This window comes from Mobula birostris, chromosome 3 (assembly GCF_030028105.1).
Source record: "Mobula birostris isolate sMobBir1 chromosome 3, sMobBir1.hap1, whole genome shotgun sequence".
Taxonomy (NCBI): domain Eukaryota; kingdom Metazoa; phylum Chordata; class Chondrichthyes; order Myliobatiformes; family Myliobatidae; genus Mobula; species Mobula birostris.
Window position 1 is genome coordinate 145,883,851 of NC_092372.1, and position 17,451 is coordinate 145,901,301.

At 40.4% G+C, this 17,451-nt stretch overlaps 1 protein-coding gene across 5 annotated transcripts in view; it reads right to left on the minus strand.

The window, feature by feature from the left end:
* The window catches only part of LOC140195306 (glycoprotein-N-acetylgalactosamine 3-beta-galactosyltransferase 1-like), a 205,853-nt gene that overhangs the window by 172,296 nt on the left and 16,106 nt on the right, over positions 1-17,451 (minus strand). Inside the window, exon 4 of one of the 5 annotated variants that reach the window (XM_072253411.1) lies at positions 2,406-7,388. The exons of the other annotated variants lie outside the window; for them this stretch is intronic. Coding sequence (XP_072109512.1) covers positions 7,245-7,388 — 144 coding nt within the window. The 3' untranslated portion in view covers positions 2,406-7,244. Of the gene's footprint in view, positions 1-2,405; positions 7,389-17,451 lie in introns of those variants that run through there. 5 annotated transcript variants of the gene reach the window in all.

The following is a 17,451-nucleotide window of genomic DNA, read 5'->3' on the forward strand; positions in this document are numbered from 1 at the left end:
CAGGGAACATAAAAACTGACTGTAAAAGCTTTTATAGATATGTGAAAAAAAAAATTGGTTATGACAAATGTAGGTCGCTTACAGTCAGAAACAGGTGAATTGATCATGGGGAACAAGGACATGGCAGACCAATTGAATAACTACTTTGGTTCTGTCTTCACTAAGGAGGACATAAATAATCTTCCGGAAATAGTAGAGGACCAATGGTCTAGTGAGGTGGAGGAACTGAGGGAAATACATATTAGTAGGGAAGTGGTGTTAGGTAAATTGAAGGGATTAAAGGCAGATAAATCCCCAGGGCCAGATGGTCTGCATCCCAGAGTGCTTAAGGAAGTAGCCCAAGAAATAGTGGATGCATTAGTGATAATTTTTCAAAACTCTTTAGATTCTGGATTAGTTCCTGAGGATTGGAGGGTGGCTAATGTAACCCCGCTTTTTAAAAAAGGAGGGAGAGAGAAACTGGGGAATTATAGACCAGTTAGGCTGATATCAGTGGTGGGGAAAATGCTAGAGTCAGTTATCAAAGATGTGATAACAACATATTCGCAAAGCGGTGAAATCATCCGACAAAATCAGCATGGATTTGTGAAAGGAAAATCATGTCTGATGAATCTCATATAATTTTTTGAGGATGTAACTAGTAGAGTGGATAGGGGAGAACCAGTGGATGTGGTATATTTGGATTTTCAAAAGGCTTTTGACAAGGTCCCACACAGGAGATTAGTGTGCAAACTTAAAGCACACGGTATTGGGGCTATGGTATTGATGTGGATAGAGAATTGGTTGGCAGACAGGAAGCAAAGAGTGGGAATAAACGGAACCTTTTCAGAATGGCAGGCAGTGACTAGTGGGGTACTGCAAGGCTCAGTGCTGGGACCCCAGTTGTTTACAATATATATTAATGACTTAGACGAGGGAATTAAATGCAGCATCTCCAAGTTTGCAGATGACATGAAGCTGGGCGGCAGTGTTAGCTGTGAGGAGGATGCTAAGAGGATGCAGGGTGACTTGGATAGGTTAGGTGAGTGGTCAAATTCATGGCAGATGCAATTTAATGTGGATAAATGTGAAGTTATCCACTTTGGTGGCAGGAACAGGAAAACATTATTATCTGAATGGTGACAGATTAGGAAAAGGGGAGATGCAATGAGACCTGGGTGTCATTGTACACCAGTCATTGAAAGTGGGCATGCAGGTACAGCAGGCGGTGAAAAAGACAAATGGTATGCTGGCATTCATAGCAAGAGGATTCAAGTACAGGAGCAGGGAGGTACTACTGCAGTTGTACAAGGCCTTGGTGAGACCACACCTGGAGTATTGTGTGCAGTTTTGGTCCCCTAATCTGAGGAAAGACATTCTTGCCATAGAGGGAGTACAAAGAAGGTTCATCAGATTGATTCCTGAGATGGCAGGACTTTCATATGATGAAAGACTGGATCGACTAGGCTTATACTCACGGGAATTTAGAAGATTGAGGGGGGATCTTATTGAAACGTATAAAATTCTAAAGGAATTGGACAGGCTAGATGCAGGAAGATTGTTCCCGATGTTGGGGAAGTCCAGAACGAGGGGTCACAGTTTAAGGATAAAGGGGAAGCCTTTTAGGACCGAGATGAGGAAAAACTTCTTCACACAGAGAGTGATGAATCTGTGAAATTCTCTGCCACAGGAAACAGTTGAGGCCAGTTGATTGGCTATATTTAAGAGGGAGTTAGATATGGCCCTTGTGGCTAAAGGGATCAGGGGGTATGGAGAGAAGGCAGGTATAGGGTTCTGAGTTGGATGATCAGTCATGATCATACTGAATGGCGGTGCAGGCTCGAAGGGCCAAATGGCCTACTCCTGCACCTATTTTCTATGTTTCTATGGATTCTGTTATACCCATTTACACTTCCTCCATTTTTCAAATAATCACCTTTATAGTACTTGAATCCAGATAAATACCTGTTGACTGTTTTCTAACATTTATTCTTGTAAGACCCACATTCTCTTACCTTGACGTCTGCAACCAGGATGTAAACATAGTCATATAAAAACCATCAGTAAAAGCTAGAATCAAAACATGCAATAGCTTCTTCAAATGAAAGCATAGTTAGTGCAAGTGTATCTGTCACTGTTGATAATAATCTAAACTAAAATAACCACCCAGAGCACAGAGGTTCAAACAGCTTTTTACTTTCCTTATGCACAAGGAGAACAGCATGGCCCCTGTCATCCACACAGTTCTGAAGCCAGGACAGAAAACTGCCTTTTTTAAAAAAAATAGCTTATTAATTATGCATATTGATCATTTGGTAAGTTGCACGTTTGAATTCCTTACTTGCAAAATTAATTGCTATTCACAATAGAGGTGTTAAAAGTCAATCAAAACTTCAAGCTGATAGCTGATGATATTTTGAAGTTAGTAAAGCAATTGTCCCTTAGTCATTAGGTGCATTTCATATTCTTCTGTTATTCCCATCTCGTCTGTGTCCACATCCCCCTCCGGTGTCTAAGCTGAGTGCATACTGCCAGTCATTCTCACCTATCTGTCTACAATGGGCTAAGTTGGCTCCAGCAGTCTTCCTATGGCAACACACCACCACAGTTATCCCCGCCTGAATGCTGTCTTTAATCCTTGCATTACCACAACTCCCATGCATCTTAATAAGGTTACTATTAAAATAATTGTAATAAACGTCACTTCATTTTATTAAAACCATTTACAGTAATTCAGATTCATAAGAATGTAGAATCATTGTATAATCATTGTATAAATTTTAAAAAATTCAATTAAATAATTTTATTGGAAACTTACCATAAAGATGTAGTATATAAATTGCATTCTACAGATATACGCAATAAAAATAAGACTGAAAGTACTTTATTTCCACAGTTGCTAGCTCCCAACTAAAAATACCAAGTCTTACCAGACCTACAGCAGGTGCACTACATTACTATGTTTCCAAGTAATTAAACACAACCCATGGAAAATTCTAAATTTATAAATGGATTGTTACAGATCACATTAATAAATGTGAACTTGACTGTTAAGATGCTTATTTTCCATAACTTCTAATTATTAACCATGTAAAGCCTTGCAGAAGAACACCTGACAGCACATTTTTATGATGTCTTGTACATCTTAGAAGAAAATTGCTGCTACAGACCATGTCATGCTTTCCTGAAAAATATTGGGGAAAGAGTGCTATTGAAGATATTACAATCTGTTTGAGAAGAAAGTTACCACTAATAACCCTTCTCTCACAATCAGATGTCACTGTTGGCTTACTGCATACTTTCATTACTGATGTTATGAATGGACATATGAATGTACAGTCACCAAAGGTGGCTTTAGCTACATATTATAGAGACATGCATAACAGTTTTTCTTTAGTTTTGGAATCTTGCTTTGGGCCTGTTACTATAACATATCCAGTGAATCAGAGTGAGACTGAATGCATGATATCTGCTGTACATCACCACAGATATTGCAGTGAAGTTCTTCAAGAGAACAGACATTTCTCATTTTCTAAACTAAATAACTTTTTTTCAAAATAATGTGTGTATGGTGGAACTGCCCTTTGTACAGAGAACTAAACTCTTAAATACATTGAATTTATTAGGGCAAAGCTTTGAATATTCTCATTGAAAAGCTAACACCCACACTCGTGAGGTTATACATACAATCCTCAAATTTTGGTTACTTCTCCCTGTTTATTTACACTATTTGTTTTCCACACCAAATTTTGAACCACAATGCAAAAAGACATAGAATGTCACATTGTTAGAAAAATTCATTGGAAACGTCCATAATCCGTACTGTTGTTCATCTGATGCATAAATTGTAAGGTCTTTTACTTACACATCATGAAATGGGTACAGGGTATACCGGGTAGAATTTTACCATACAAAGTGTATTTCAAGCATTGTACACATAGATCAACTACTCAAATTAAACAGACCAACTAAAATGTTTTAAAACAAACATCAAAAAACTATGAACACAAGAACAACAGCAAATGCTGGAAACCTAGACACAATGTTGGAGGAACTCAGCAGGTCAGGCACATCTATGGTAAGGAATAAACAGTCAACACTTCAGGCCAAGACTCTTCATCAGAATTTCATCATTTTTCTCTCCCTACACTATTTGCGATTGTTAATGGATTACTGCTTTCCTTGGAAGATCTTAATATTTTGAGAGAATGCGTAAACTCTTTATATTTCCTCTCAATATTCAACAACTTGTGTTGTGAAAAGCAAGTGGGAAAATAATCCAGTTTAATCTGGACAGATTTACACTTACTAATGTGCCAGATAAAACATGTCACAAGAACGAGAGCATTGGAATAAAAAGGGAATTGTAATAGTAGAGATAAAAAAAAAAGTGAGTAACAGTAAACATAACAGTGCTGAAGTATTTTTCCCATGGAGTTGCCAAGGGCTGGTACTCGGACAAGTACACTTCTTAACACATATTAACTTGCACTAGGACATAGACGACACTGTGATCTTATGAACTTCCATGTCTGTAAATAAGGCATTGGATTTAAACTAGCTGGAGAGGTGGGATAGATTTAACCACCAAATGGTCTTCTCCTTAAGTATTCTGGGATTCACCATTGAAAATGCATTCACTATGTTTAGTTCATCTGATTTCAGCAGAATTTTGCCAAAAGCCAGTTACTGGTATATTTACTGGGCAACCTATATTGATTAATCGGCTGTGCAGCAATTCTAGATAAAAGCAAATATTAATAATATATCAACATTACACAAGTAACTTACGAAGATTTGTGTATGCACAGGAATCTTAGCTTGTGTGTTTCATTAAAATATATGACTGACAGTATATTTTAAAACTTTAACTCCCCATATGAAGGAATTTCCCAATTTTAAGTTATATACACAAATGTAGTGCAATGGCATCAAATGTAACTACATATCTAAGATTTAATCTCTCGCTTTAAAGAAGTGGTGCACTGTTATTCAAATAATATCCTGGAAATAGTAGATCGAACTATGTCATCAACCTGAAACTATAACTATTCCTCTCTCCCCGACCTACTAAATATTTAAAGCATTCACAGTATTTCAGGTTTCCAGCATTAGCATTTTTGTCTTTCAGCATTTAATATCCTGCTTGCTACATCTAGCAATGTCAAAATGCAAAAATATTTAGGAGGTGATTACATCATCCCATGACCTGTACAAATGGAGAGAACCAGAATACCAAAAAAATTTTATCAGAACATACATTGTGCCCTTGTACAAAAAGGTTTTTCCACTTTAATATTCTATTTTTGAAAAAATAATTTTCCACTTCAGCCACAAGTTTACATGTTGATTCAAAGATATTAATATATTAAAAACATTTCACCTGAAAATGCTGTAACTATGGACTTTTTTCTTTTAAGATCTATTCGGTGATATATTAATATAAACACACAATATTCAATTCACATTATTGCATTCCCCCAAATAATTCTTAGTTCTAGATATGAAAATTCCACACTAAATTCAGATATTTAATGGCCATAATTTAAAAGCAGAAAAATGCAATTTTGATTTAAGAGTAATAATAGTCAAATAAAACTCTGATAATATGGGATTTCTGAACAATCAAATCCCAATGTTTTGGATTCTGACTTACTCATTAGTCCAATATTTGTGCTGGATGTCCACAGAGCAAGCAGGCTAATACAGTCAGAGCTGGGTTTGGTGTCCAGATCATCAAGGTCAAAAACACGGGTAGGTTCATGGCTTCCACTGGGATCTGAGTGTGTGTACATTCCCTTTAAATGCATGGGATTCACTGAAGCATATACTACTGTCTAAGGTTTCTTTGAAAAAGCAGAAGTGTGTTTGGGAATCAATCAATCACAGCCAATCATACAGAAAATCTGCTAGTCTGGCACTTACAAAGTCTCACAGGAACTGGACTATCAGATTTTGTTTTATTTCAGATTGTTACTGACAGCTGAAGAGCTTCAAACCATTAAAGGAAATTTAAAAAACAATACATCTTTATAAAGAGGTGGTTAAAATTTTGAACATTCCTTCAAAACACAATTGAAGCAAAAAAAAAACCTTTTTTAAAAAATAGAAGTACTCTCGGTATGCACTTGACAAACAGGAAGGTTAAAATAGCATGGAGTGTGCAAAGAGGCTTGAAGATTTAAACTAAGGATCACATTGAGAAACATTTTCACAGTGTATAAATGAGCATTACTTCGCAGTCACTGGCAGGCCTTCAACAAGTTAGCATTTTAAATACATAGGTAATGCAGGGCTACAGAGGTAAAGCAGAAGATTGGGGGGGGGGAGGTAATTGAATGGAGCTTTCAAACAAGGCCATTAAATGAGGCTGACTGAATTACGTCTTCATTTTGGTTTTGCTCGATAGCGTAACAAGAATGTGTGAATAGGCAGTTTAAGACTGCTCCCCAATTTACATACAGTACCAAGTTAAATTTAGAATGATATTCTTATTCCATATTTACACCCAATGGTTACTCTCAAACTTAAACAACAAAACCATGTATATTATAGACCTCTCTTTCCTTTGATTACACATGTAAAGATGATTCTTGAAATACAGTTGTCAAAATGGCTTGCTCTCCTGATATCAGTCTTCTGCTTTGAATCTTGTAGGGGTACAATTCTGTAACTGTCAGAATTTTACAATTTTTCTGGGGGTGGGGAATTAAATTACCATTAAAGGAAGTGACTTCATATAGGTAGGCCTCTAGGAAAGTCTAATGATCTTTGTACCCATAAGCATGTTTTCCAGCAAGACCATAAACAGTATTTTTCTTCATCCTTATCCAGCAAAATTGAATCTAGTTAAAATGCCCTCAAGCTGTTTCTGAAAGACTGCAGCAAACCAAAACAAATGAACAATACCCTTATCATCTGCATTTAAACATCAACAAGAAAGGCAACATTCTTCCCACTACACCATGGCAGAACTACAAGTTATTTATAGTGATAAAAATATCTTTGCTAGTTAAATCAAGAACATAGTAGATAAAAAACAAAATCAACTGATGTCCTTATGTTGATCATTTTCATCCATTGAAATGGTTAACTTTTCATAGAATTACTTCTGTGGCTTGTAAATCTTGTACAGTCCAGTGCAACTTGCATGAAGAGGAATCTCAGAAACACTTCAGATGACCGTTAATTTCTAACACACAGATTTGGACAATTTTGTCACCCGCACTTGTAAACACAAGTTTTACAGAAATCTATGTAATTTCCTATTTTGTTACTTCAGAGTCTGGATTATATCTATACTTGTAGCCATATGGTCGTAGATGGTAAGTCAAATATTCTAAATAATACATGGTTTTAGAGTTAATGTAGTGGAACGACACTGCCAGATCAGAACAGCACCCAGGACCCTAAAGAGAAAACAAATTGCATCAAAAATCATTGAAATGCAACAACCCTCCCAAGTTACACCAACCTGGGTAACAAACTCACCTTTACAGAATTCACAAAATACTATCATTTCTCCAAAACTCATGTTTCTTCACAGAAGTGCAGAAAACATGGCTTCACATTAAGAAAAAAGGTAAAGATTTGTACCGTTGGCTCAGAAGGCTATACTACTTATGCACAATCTATATTCATAGAAATAAATTTTTAAAAATGACTAGATATTTCCTTTAAAGTTTCTCTGAATCTCATTATCCTGACCACAAACCCTTACCACCTTCCCATTATTCAGATGAGTTCACTTGTTATATTCGCAAGGCTGCAATGAAGTTCCTTGTTTCAGTAAGCTTATACATCATTATCCACATACATCAGCTGGGCCACTTACCCCGTGACAGAATCTCACATCAACAAGTGAACCCGGGCCATAAATCCATGCAAGATAATGGGCCACAGTATCTTAAGATATGTGAAGTTGACAGCACAACAGTTACTGCTTTCTTAACAACTACAGTCTTTGAATTCACCTACATTCTATGACTGGATAGGTTATTGTGGAACTACCATACTTTGCCACCTGTCAGACAGGTTTGTCAGAGTGTACAGTTTTGGGCGTGATGTACTCCTTCCTCATTTATGCTGGGCTTCCTTGTTCTACTGGTGTGTCAATTTAAGGATTTTGGTGGTGGTCCTCCACGAGTGGCCAGTGGATTCCTGGGAGTCATTGGAGATGTTGCACTTTTCCAAGGAGGAAAAGTTGAGAACATCTCTGAATCATTTCCTCCATCCAGCTAGTACACTCCTTAACTGTTGCAATATTTCTACACTATCAGAAAATTTCCCCATAATTCCTACATTATTTCATATTTTCAGAGAAATTCCCTTTGGTCCACTGATCTCCCTCACCCACCTCTCCTTCCATCAAGGTCAAATAGTTTCTCTTTCTCTTTTCAGATAAAGATGCCCAGATCTAAACCACAAATACTGAGCTAAGCATTTCCAGTGTTTGGTTTTGTTTCCCCAATTTTCTTTCTTATTCATGATATGAAGGAATCCCACTGCCCGACTCTGATCTGCAGGAAATGTAGATGAAGACTTTCCTTCTTCCATAGAGTATCAGTAACTTCCCTGAAGAGCAGCAAACTGTGCCATATAACAAGCAGCAGTGACTTGGAATACTTCTGGAGGCTAGAAAATAAAATGACTGGGACCTCAACCAGGGTCGGAGGTGGTCAAGTTTCAATAAGAACCACCCTTGTGAAGCTTCAAGACGTTTTCTGTAATAAACCATACTTCATCACTTTCCCCTGATCCCCATAGCTGTCTACAATGTCCCAACCATCTTTGGTGTATTTCTATCTTCAGCAGCAGGACTAGCAGTTCTGGGTAAACTATATTGAAAATACATAGTGTTGAGTATGAGAAATCTACAGGTTAGGCTGTCATGCAGCACAGTACTAGAAGCATCCAACTAAAGATCAAGAGTGATTGACTCTTCCAATGCATGATTCCAAGGGAAAGCAGCCTTGGTAAAAGCTGAATGGTATGAAAGTAATCAACATTCCTCATGGTTTGGACACAATAGGTAGAAAATTACATGGAAGGGCCAGAATGTGATTTTGGTGCCAATCAAACTAGGTGTGGGCTTGAATTTGTCACACGCCACCAAGAAGCTCATAGCCACGTATTTTGCTTCACCCTAGGTTAAACTTATTTACATCCATTATTTTCTTCCATCCTGTAGAACCAATTTTTTTGTCCAACATTTTTCTACATGCCCTACAAACGATTTAGTTTTACAACCAAAGGTTATGTAAACATAATGATTCAATAGATTACAAAATATCTCAGATGTTTTTTGGGTGATCAACACTTCATTGCTCATCTTAATAGCATTTTGTGATCCTGTGTATTATAGCCTTTCACTGCAGAAATTGCATTTTCACCTTCAGCTATCACAGCTCAGGTATACTTGGACAATCTTCGCTTTGAGCGGCTGGTTGTGGAACACATTAAAGCCTTTCTCTCAGCTACACTGGACTCTTTCCGGTTCACTTATCGCTCACATCGATCCACACATGATGCACTAGCCTCTGTCCTCCACTCTGCCCTGTCCCACTTGGAAAATGGGGTCTCATATGCCAGACTGCTGTTTATAGAACTCAGTTCAGCGTTCAGCACCATCATACCCCCCGAAACTGGTGGGGAAATTGTCCTTGCCCAAGTCTCAATTCCTCCTTCTGTAATTGGATTCTGGACTTCTTAGCAGTAAGGCCACACTAAGTCCGTACGGACAACACCTCTGGTCTGATTACACTGAGCACTGGTGCTCCCCGAGGCTGGGTGCTCAGCCCACTGCTGCTCACACTGATGACGCGTGACTGTATTGCAGGATCCAGCTCAAACCGTATCATCAAGTTCACAGATGACACACAGAGGTTGGCCTCATCATGAACGATGATGAGACGGAGTATAGAGAGGAAGTGGAGTGTCTGGTGGATTGGTGTGAGAAGAACAACCCAAGCCTGAATGTGGGGAAAATAAAGGAACTCATTGTGGACTTCAGGAAGGTGAAGATGAACCATTCCCCTCTGTGAATACATGGCTCCTCCGTAGAGAGGGTTAAATGCACCAAGTTCCTTGAGTTCACATCATGGATGACCTCACCTCATACCTTAATATCACCTCCCTGAACAAGGCGGCACATCGGCACCTCCATTCCTAAGAATATTGAGGCAAGCAAGGCTCCCACCCCCCCACCTCCAACTGCGTTTGACAGGAGCACCATTGAGAGCATCCTGACAATTGCTCCTCCATCTAGAACAGGAGCAGTTGAGCATCGGACCAGAAGTCCCTACAATGTACTGTGAAAACAGCTGAGAGGATCATAGGGGTCTCCCCACCATCCATCGAGGACATTTATCAGGATCACTGCATTCGCAGGGTCCTTAGTATTATTGAGGATCCCACCATTCTCCAGCATCCTCTTTGACCTTCTACCATCGGGCAGGAGACAATGATGCATAAAAACAAGAATGGTTAGAACGAGAAACAGTTTCTTCCCCCCAGGCATCAGCTTCTGAACTCTCTACTGCATTGTATTTAAAGAGTTACCGGTTAATCTGTATTAATATATTATTTAATATTAATACACTTTCGTTTGTTATTTATGTGTGATTCATCTGTAGACTTTATCCTTACCTTCATGTTATCGTGTGTTAAGTGCTTTACACCCTGGTTCGAAGATCGTTGTCTTGTTTCTGTATACAGTGCCTTGAAAAAGTATTCAGCCCCCACAACTACTTTCACATTTTACAGTCGCAATTTCTAAATTTAAGATGTATTGAAGTAGGATTTTTGAGCTAACTACAAACCATTGTGCATCATGTCACATCAAAAGAGGAATTGCAAAACTGCAAATAGGAGGAAATCTGCAGACGCTGGAAATTCAAGCAACACACGCAAAATGCTGGTGAACGCAGCAGGCCAGGCAGCATCTATAGGAAGAGGTACAGTCGGCGTTTCGGGCTGGACTAACTGAAAGAAGAGATAGCAAGAGATTTGAAAGTGGGAGGGGGAGAGATTGAGCTAAGAGCTGGAAAATTGATTGGCAAAAGGGATACCAAGCTGGAGAAGGCAGAGGGTCTTGGGACGGGAGGCCTAGGGAGAAAGAAAGGGGGAGGGGAACGCCAGAGGAAGATATAGTGAGAGGGACAGAGGGAGAAAAAAGAGAGGAAAAGAAAGGGGGGGAATAAATAAATAAGGGATGGAGTAAGAAGGGGAGGAGGGGCATTAACAGAAATCAGAGGTCAATGTTCATGCCATCAGGTTGGAGACTACCCAAACGGAAGGTGTTATCCTCCAACCTGAATGTGGCTTCATCTTTACAGTAGAGGAGGCCGTGGATGGACATATCAGACAAACAGTCCTTCCAGGTGAGGCAACACTTCACCTGTGAGTCGACTGGGGTGATATACTGCGTCCGGTGGTCCCGATGTGGCCTTTTATATATTGGTGAGACCTGACGCAGACTGGGAGACCGCTTTGCTGAACATCTACGCTCTGTCCGCCAGAGAAAGCAGGATCTCCCAGTGGCCACACATTTTAATTCCACATCCCATTCCCATTCTGACATGTCTATCCACGGCCTCCTCTACTGTAAAGATGAAGCCACACTCAGGTTGGAGGAACAACACCTTATATTCCGTCTGGGTAGCCTCCAACCTGATGGCATGAACATCGACTTCTCTAACTTCCGCTAGGCCTCACCTCCCCCTCATACCCCATCTGTTACTTATTTTTATGCACACATTCTTTCCCTCACTCTCCTTTTTCTCCCTCTGTCCCTCTGAATATACCTCTTGCCCATCCTCTGGGTCCCCCCCACTCCTTGTCTTTCTTCCCGGACCTCCTGTCCCATGATCCTCTCATATCCCTTTTGCCAATCACCTGTCCAGCTCTTGGCTCCATCCCTCCCCCTCCTGTCTTCTCCTATCATTTTGGATCTCCCCCTCCCCCTCCAACTTTCAAATCCCTTACTCACTCTTCCTTCAGTTAGTCCTGACGAAGGGTCTCGGCCTGAAACGTCGACTGCACCTCTTCCTATAGATGCTGCTTGGCCTGCTGCGTTCACCAGCAACTTTGATGTGTGTTGCTCGAATTTCCAGCATCTGCAGAATTCCTGTTGTTTGCGTTTAAATATCAGAATGGGAATGGGATGTGGAATTAAAATATGTGGCCACTGGGAGATCCTGCTTTCTCTGGCGGATAGGGCATAGGTGTTCAGCGAAACGGTCTCCCAGTCTGCGTCGGGTCTCGCCAATATATAGAAGGCTGCACCGGGAGCACCGGACGCAGTATATCACCCCAGCCGACTCACAGGTGAAGTGTTGTCTCACCTGGAAGGACTGTCTGGGACCCTGAATGGTGGTAAGGGAGGAAGTGTAAGGACATCTGTAGCACTTGTTCCACTTACAAGGATAAGTGCCAGGAGGGAGATCGGTGGGAAGGGATGGGGGGGACGAAAGGACAAGGGAGTCGCGTAGAGCGCGATCCCTGTGGAAAGCAGAAAGGGGGGGGAGAGAAAGATGTGCTTAGTGGTGGGATTCCGTTGGAGGTGGCGGAAGTTACAGAGAATTATATGTTGGACCCGGAGGCTGCTGGGGTGGTAGGTGAGGACCAGGGGAACCCTATCCCTAGTGGGGTGGCAGGAGGATGGGGTGACAGCAGATGCGCGTGAAATGGGAGAGCTGCGTTTGAGAGCAGAGTTGATAGTGGAGGAAGGGAAGCCCCTTTCTTTAAAAAAACGAAGACATCTCCTTCGTCCTGGAATGACAAGCCTCATCCTGAGAGCAGATGCGGCGGAGATGGAGGAATTGCAAGAAGGGGATGGCATTTTTGCAAGAAATAGGGTGGGAAGAGGAATAGTCCGGATAGCTGTGAGAGTCTGTAGGCTTATAGTAGACATCAGTAGATAAGTTGTCTCCTGAGATAAGAGACGGAAAAATCAAGAAAGGGGAGGGAGGTGTCAGAAATGGACCAGGTAAATTTGAGAGCAGCGTGAAAGTTGGAGGCAAAGTTAACGAAGTCAACGAGCTCAGCATGCATGCAGGAAGCAGTGCCAATGCAGTCATCGATGTAGCCAAGGAAAAGTGGGGGACAGATACCAGTATACGCTTGGAACATGGACTGTTCCACAAAGCCGACAAAAAGGCAGGCATAGCTGGGACTCATACAGGTGCCCATGGCTACATCTTTAGTTTGGAGGAAGTGGGAGGAGCCAAAGGAGAAATTATTAAGAGTAAGGACTAATTCCGCTAGACGGAGCAGAGTGGTCCTAGAGGGGAACTGGTTAGGTCTAGAATCCAAAAAGAAGCGGAGAGCTTTGAGACCTTCCTGGTGGGGGATGGAAGTATATAGGGACTGGACATCCATGGTGAAAATAAAGTGGTGGGGGCCAGGGAACTTAAAATAACTGAAAAAATTCAGAGCGTGAGAAGTGTCACGAATAAAGTTGGGAAGGGATTGAACAAGGGGTGATAAAACAGTGTCGCGGTATTGCAGAAATGAGTTCTGTGGGGCAGGAGCAAGCTGAAACAATGGGTCTACCTGGACAAGTAGGTTTGTGGATCTTGGGTAGGAGGTAGAAACAGGAAGTGTGGGGTGTGGGAACTATCAGGTTGGTGGCCTGTCAACAATTTACTAAAAATTAAAAACCAAAATCCCAAGGCTGAGAAAGTATTCATCTCTTTTGTAATTGCTATGCTAACTTTCCTCAGGTATATACTATTACCCTACCATTCACCCTATTTGTTGATATAGAATATTGGAGGATCGCATGTTTTCAATGAATTCATAGCAATAAATGCCCCTTCTCTGCTAGGCCTAACAGTAAGCTAGATTTTTAACAGACCAAACCAAAATGAAGTCAAAGAGCATTCAAGTCAGGGAAATGATAATAGAGAAGTGCAAATCTGGGGAAAGAAGCCCTGGTTTAAAAAAATATATATCTTTGCCCATAAAGACTTTGCAAAGTTTAGAAGATACTATAAAGATGTGGAAGACCTTGAGTTGCCCAGTCAAAATCATGACCTTAATCTGATCAAACATCTCTGGCACTCTCAAGACTGCTGTCCTCTGCCACTCCCCAATTAAAATGGCGTAGCTTTGAGCAACTTTGCAAGGAGGAGTGGACTCCATCATGTTGTGCAAAGCTAACAGACTTTTCCAAAAGGCTACTGGCTGTAATAGCTGCGAGAGGTGGTTCCACTGAATACTGAGCAAAGGGGGATAAGTACTTTTGAACTACTGACACTCCAGTTTTTGATTTTTTTAAGTTTTTCATGCTTTACAATTTTCCCTGCTTTTATTGGCTCTACTATGGAAAAAAAAGTTTGTGATTCACAAATAAAACTTCAGTTAATTTGATCAAGATCCCTGGTTGTAATATTCATTTATGTGAACAAAGGGTTGGGGGTGAATACTTTTACAAGGCACTGTACATTATATGGTTATATCTGTTATATACATGCATGGAGTTAAATGACAATAAACTTCACTTGACATTCATTGTCATATCAAAGAGAGGAAGTTAATCTTGAGATTCAGGATCGTCAATAGCATACTGAATGACGACAAAGGAGGACTTAAAGTTCTAGCAGTTTCAGAGTTACAGCTAACTAAATATAAAATAAGTATGCCAGAAAATATCCATAGTCAGATAATGGGCATATTATATAGTTTAAAAGTTCAAACAAATCACTTGAGTTATGAAAGTGGAATAAAAAACATTGCATTCACTTATAGCAGAGCTGTTGATTTAAGTGTAGAATATGGACTGGGATTTCCTAAACATAACCAAGTAGCCTACATTCTACTGCAATGCAAGAGGTCCATCCTACTTGGCTTCATGTGTCACATGTCACTTTACTGTATCTTCTGTAAACCCAGACAGCATCCAATGCTTTACTGTCCATACCCAACTTACATGAAGTCCTGTTTGCCCATTATATTTATGTTCTCTAGACTGGCTTTTACTAAAGGCAAAGTCAACAAAGTCATTCCTCCTCCATAGCATATCAATAAGCTGCTTTCAAATTCTCACCCTCTCTACTGTTAATTTTCTTCAACTTTATAATCATTAGATAGTCTAGTTCCTTGGTTATCTCCAGATTTAACTGCAGCACGACTGATGATGGCTTCTTCTGGCCAACATCACAAGTTCTTGAAACACTCCAAAGACCTTGACTCCTTCTTCCTAGAAGACAGTCTTTCAAATCTGTCACTTTTGCCAAGAGTTATTAAAATAAAAATAAATTGTTGAAACACTTTTACTGTAGATAGGTACACCAGGAAATGAAGACCAATGAGGAATTTACAAAGTGTAAGAGTACTTGAAATCAAAGTGGCAAAATAAAAAGAAATATCATTGGCAGACAAGATTAAGGCATTCTCTAAGTACATTGAGAGTCAGTGAGTAACCAGGGAAAGAGGAGGGGTGATCTGCATGGAGCAAGTGATCTGAGCAATGTCCTACATGAATACCTCTCTTCCATATTCACCAAGGAGGAGGACATGGTAGGATGAGCAGTGACATTCCTGAGCACTTTAGCATTAGGGTGGAGGAAGTGCTGGATACCTTGCGTGGATAAATTCCCCAGTGACGTACATCTCAAGCTGCTACCGGAGGCAAGGTTAGGAGACTGCTAAGGCGCCAACAGATATTTTTGCATCCAATAAAGTAACAAATGATTTCAGGAGAGCAAATATTGATCCCTTATTTAAAGGAATAAACCAAAACAAGGTTAGTGTTGCAATAACCTTGTATTCAACATCGGTAAGATCAAGGAATTGATTGTGGACACCAGGAAGGGAAAGTTGGAAAAACCCCAGCAGGCTTCATGACATTTTGTCATAATGTATTTTGGGAAGATAAACAAAGGTTGGTCAAACAAAGATCTGCCAAAACATGAAGGAACCTTCACAAATTCCGCAGGCCCTGATGTACCTGTGATTTCATTCCACTGACTGACATGAGAGTATTCTTCAAGAGGGTCAACCCACAGAAAGCATCTGACCCAGATGGGGTACCTGTTTGAGTAGTAAAGACCTGCGCTGATCAACTGGCTGGAGTGTTCACCAACATCTTTAACCTCTCACTTCGGTAGTCTGAGGTTCTCACCTGCTTCAAAGAGGCTTCAATTAAACCGGTGCTCAAGAAGAACGTGGTATCCTGCCTCAATGACCATCATCCAGTAGTACTTACATCCACTGTGATGAAGTGAGATTGCTCATGAAACACGTCAACTGCTGCCTGAAAAGCAATTTGGGTCCAATCCAATTTGCCTACCAGCACAAAAGGTCGACAGCTAATGCTACTTCACTGGCTCTTCACTCAGCCCTGGAGAGCAAAGATCCATACATCCGGATGCTCTTCATTGACCATAGCTTAGCATTTAATACTACCACCTTCTTAAGACTAATCAATTTTCTTAAAGACCTTGGCCTCAGTACCTCCTTGTGCAGCTTGATCCCCAATTTCCTCACTTGCAGACACCACAGTTCAAATTGGCAACATTTCCTCCACAATCTTCATTAACACAGGTGCACCACAAGGCTGCGTGCTTAGCACCCTGCTCTACTCTCTTTTGTACACTGGTTGTTTGCCCATCCTGTTGGGTGTGTTCTTTCACTGATTCTATTGTGTTTCTTGTACTTACTGAGATTACCTGCATGAAAATTAATCTCAGGGTTGCAGATGGTGACGTACACGTATGTACTTTGATAATAAACTTTGGACTTTTGAACTTTGCCCTGTTTAACTGCTGTACAGGAAACAACAGCCAGAAAGTCATGGTGCTGCTTTACGGAACACTGGTAGGTCACACCTGCAGTGCCACGTGAAGTTATGATCAGCATAGTAGAGGAAGAATATGATTGCAGAGGTGAGCTTACAGAGGAAATTCATCAAGATGTTGCCTGGATTAGAGCACTTCTGTAATAAAGGAGAAACTAAATAAGCTAGGTCAGAACTGAGGTGCAACATTATCAAACAAAATAATGAGGAGCATAGATAGTGGAGATAGTAAAAATCTTTTTCTAGTGTTGGGGTTGTCTAAGATAAAGGAGAAAGTTTGGAAGGGATCCAAGGGGGAATCTTTTTCTCTCCCACAGCGGGGAGCAGAAAAGCACTGCCTGAAGAGGAGGTGGAAATAAATATCTTAAGAAGCACCTTGACAAATACTTGAACAACCCAAAGTACAAATGAGAATAACGAGATTAGCATAGATGGGTAAAATGGGTGGCATGGAGACAGTAGGCTGGAGGCCTACATCCTAGATGTATATCTCTGTGATTCTAAATACAGAACACTGTATTTTGATGCAATGATATGCCCACATTTTTTTTAAAAGAGCAAAAGCCAAAGCCAACAAGATAAAAGAAAAATCCATTCTCTTATTTCCCCAAATAAGGTTACATAACAAAAACAAGCAAGGAGAGAAATGTATGTGATAAGACAGATGCATA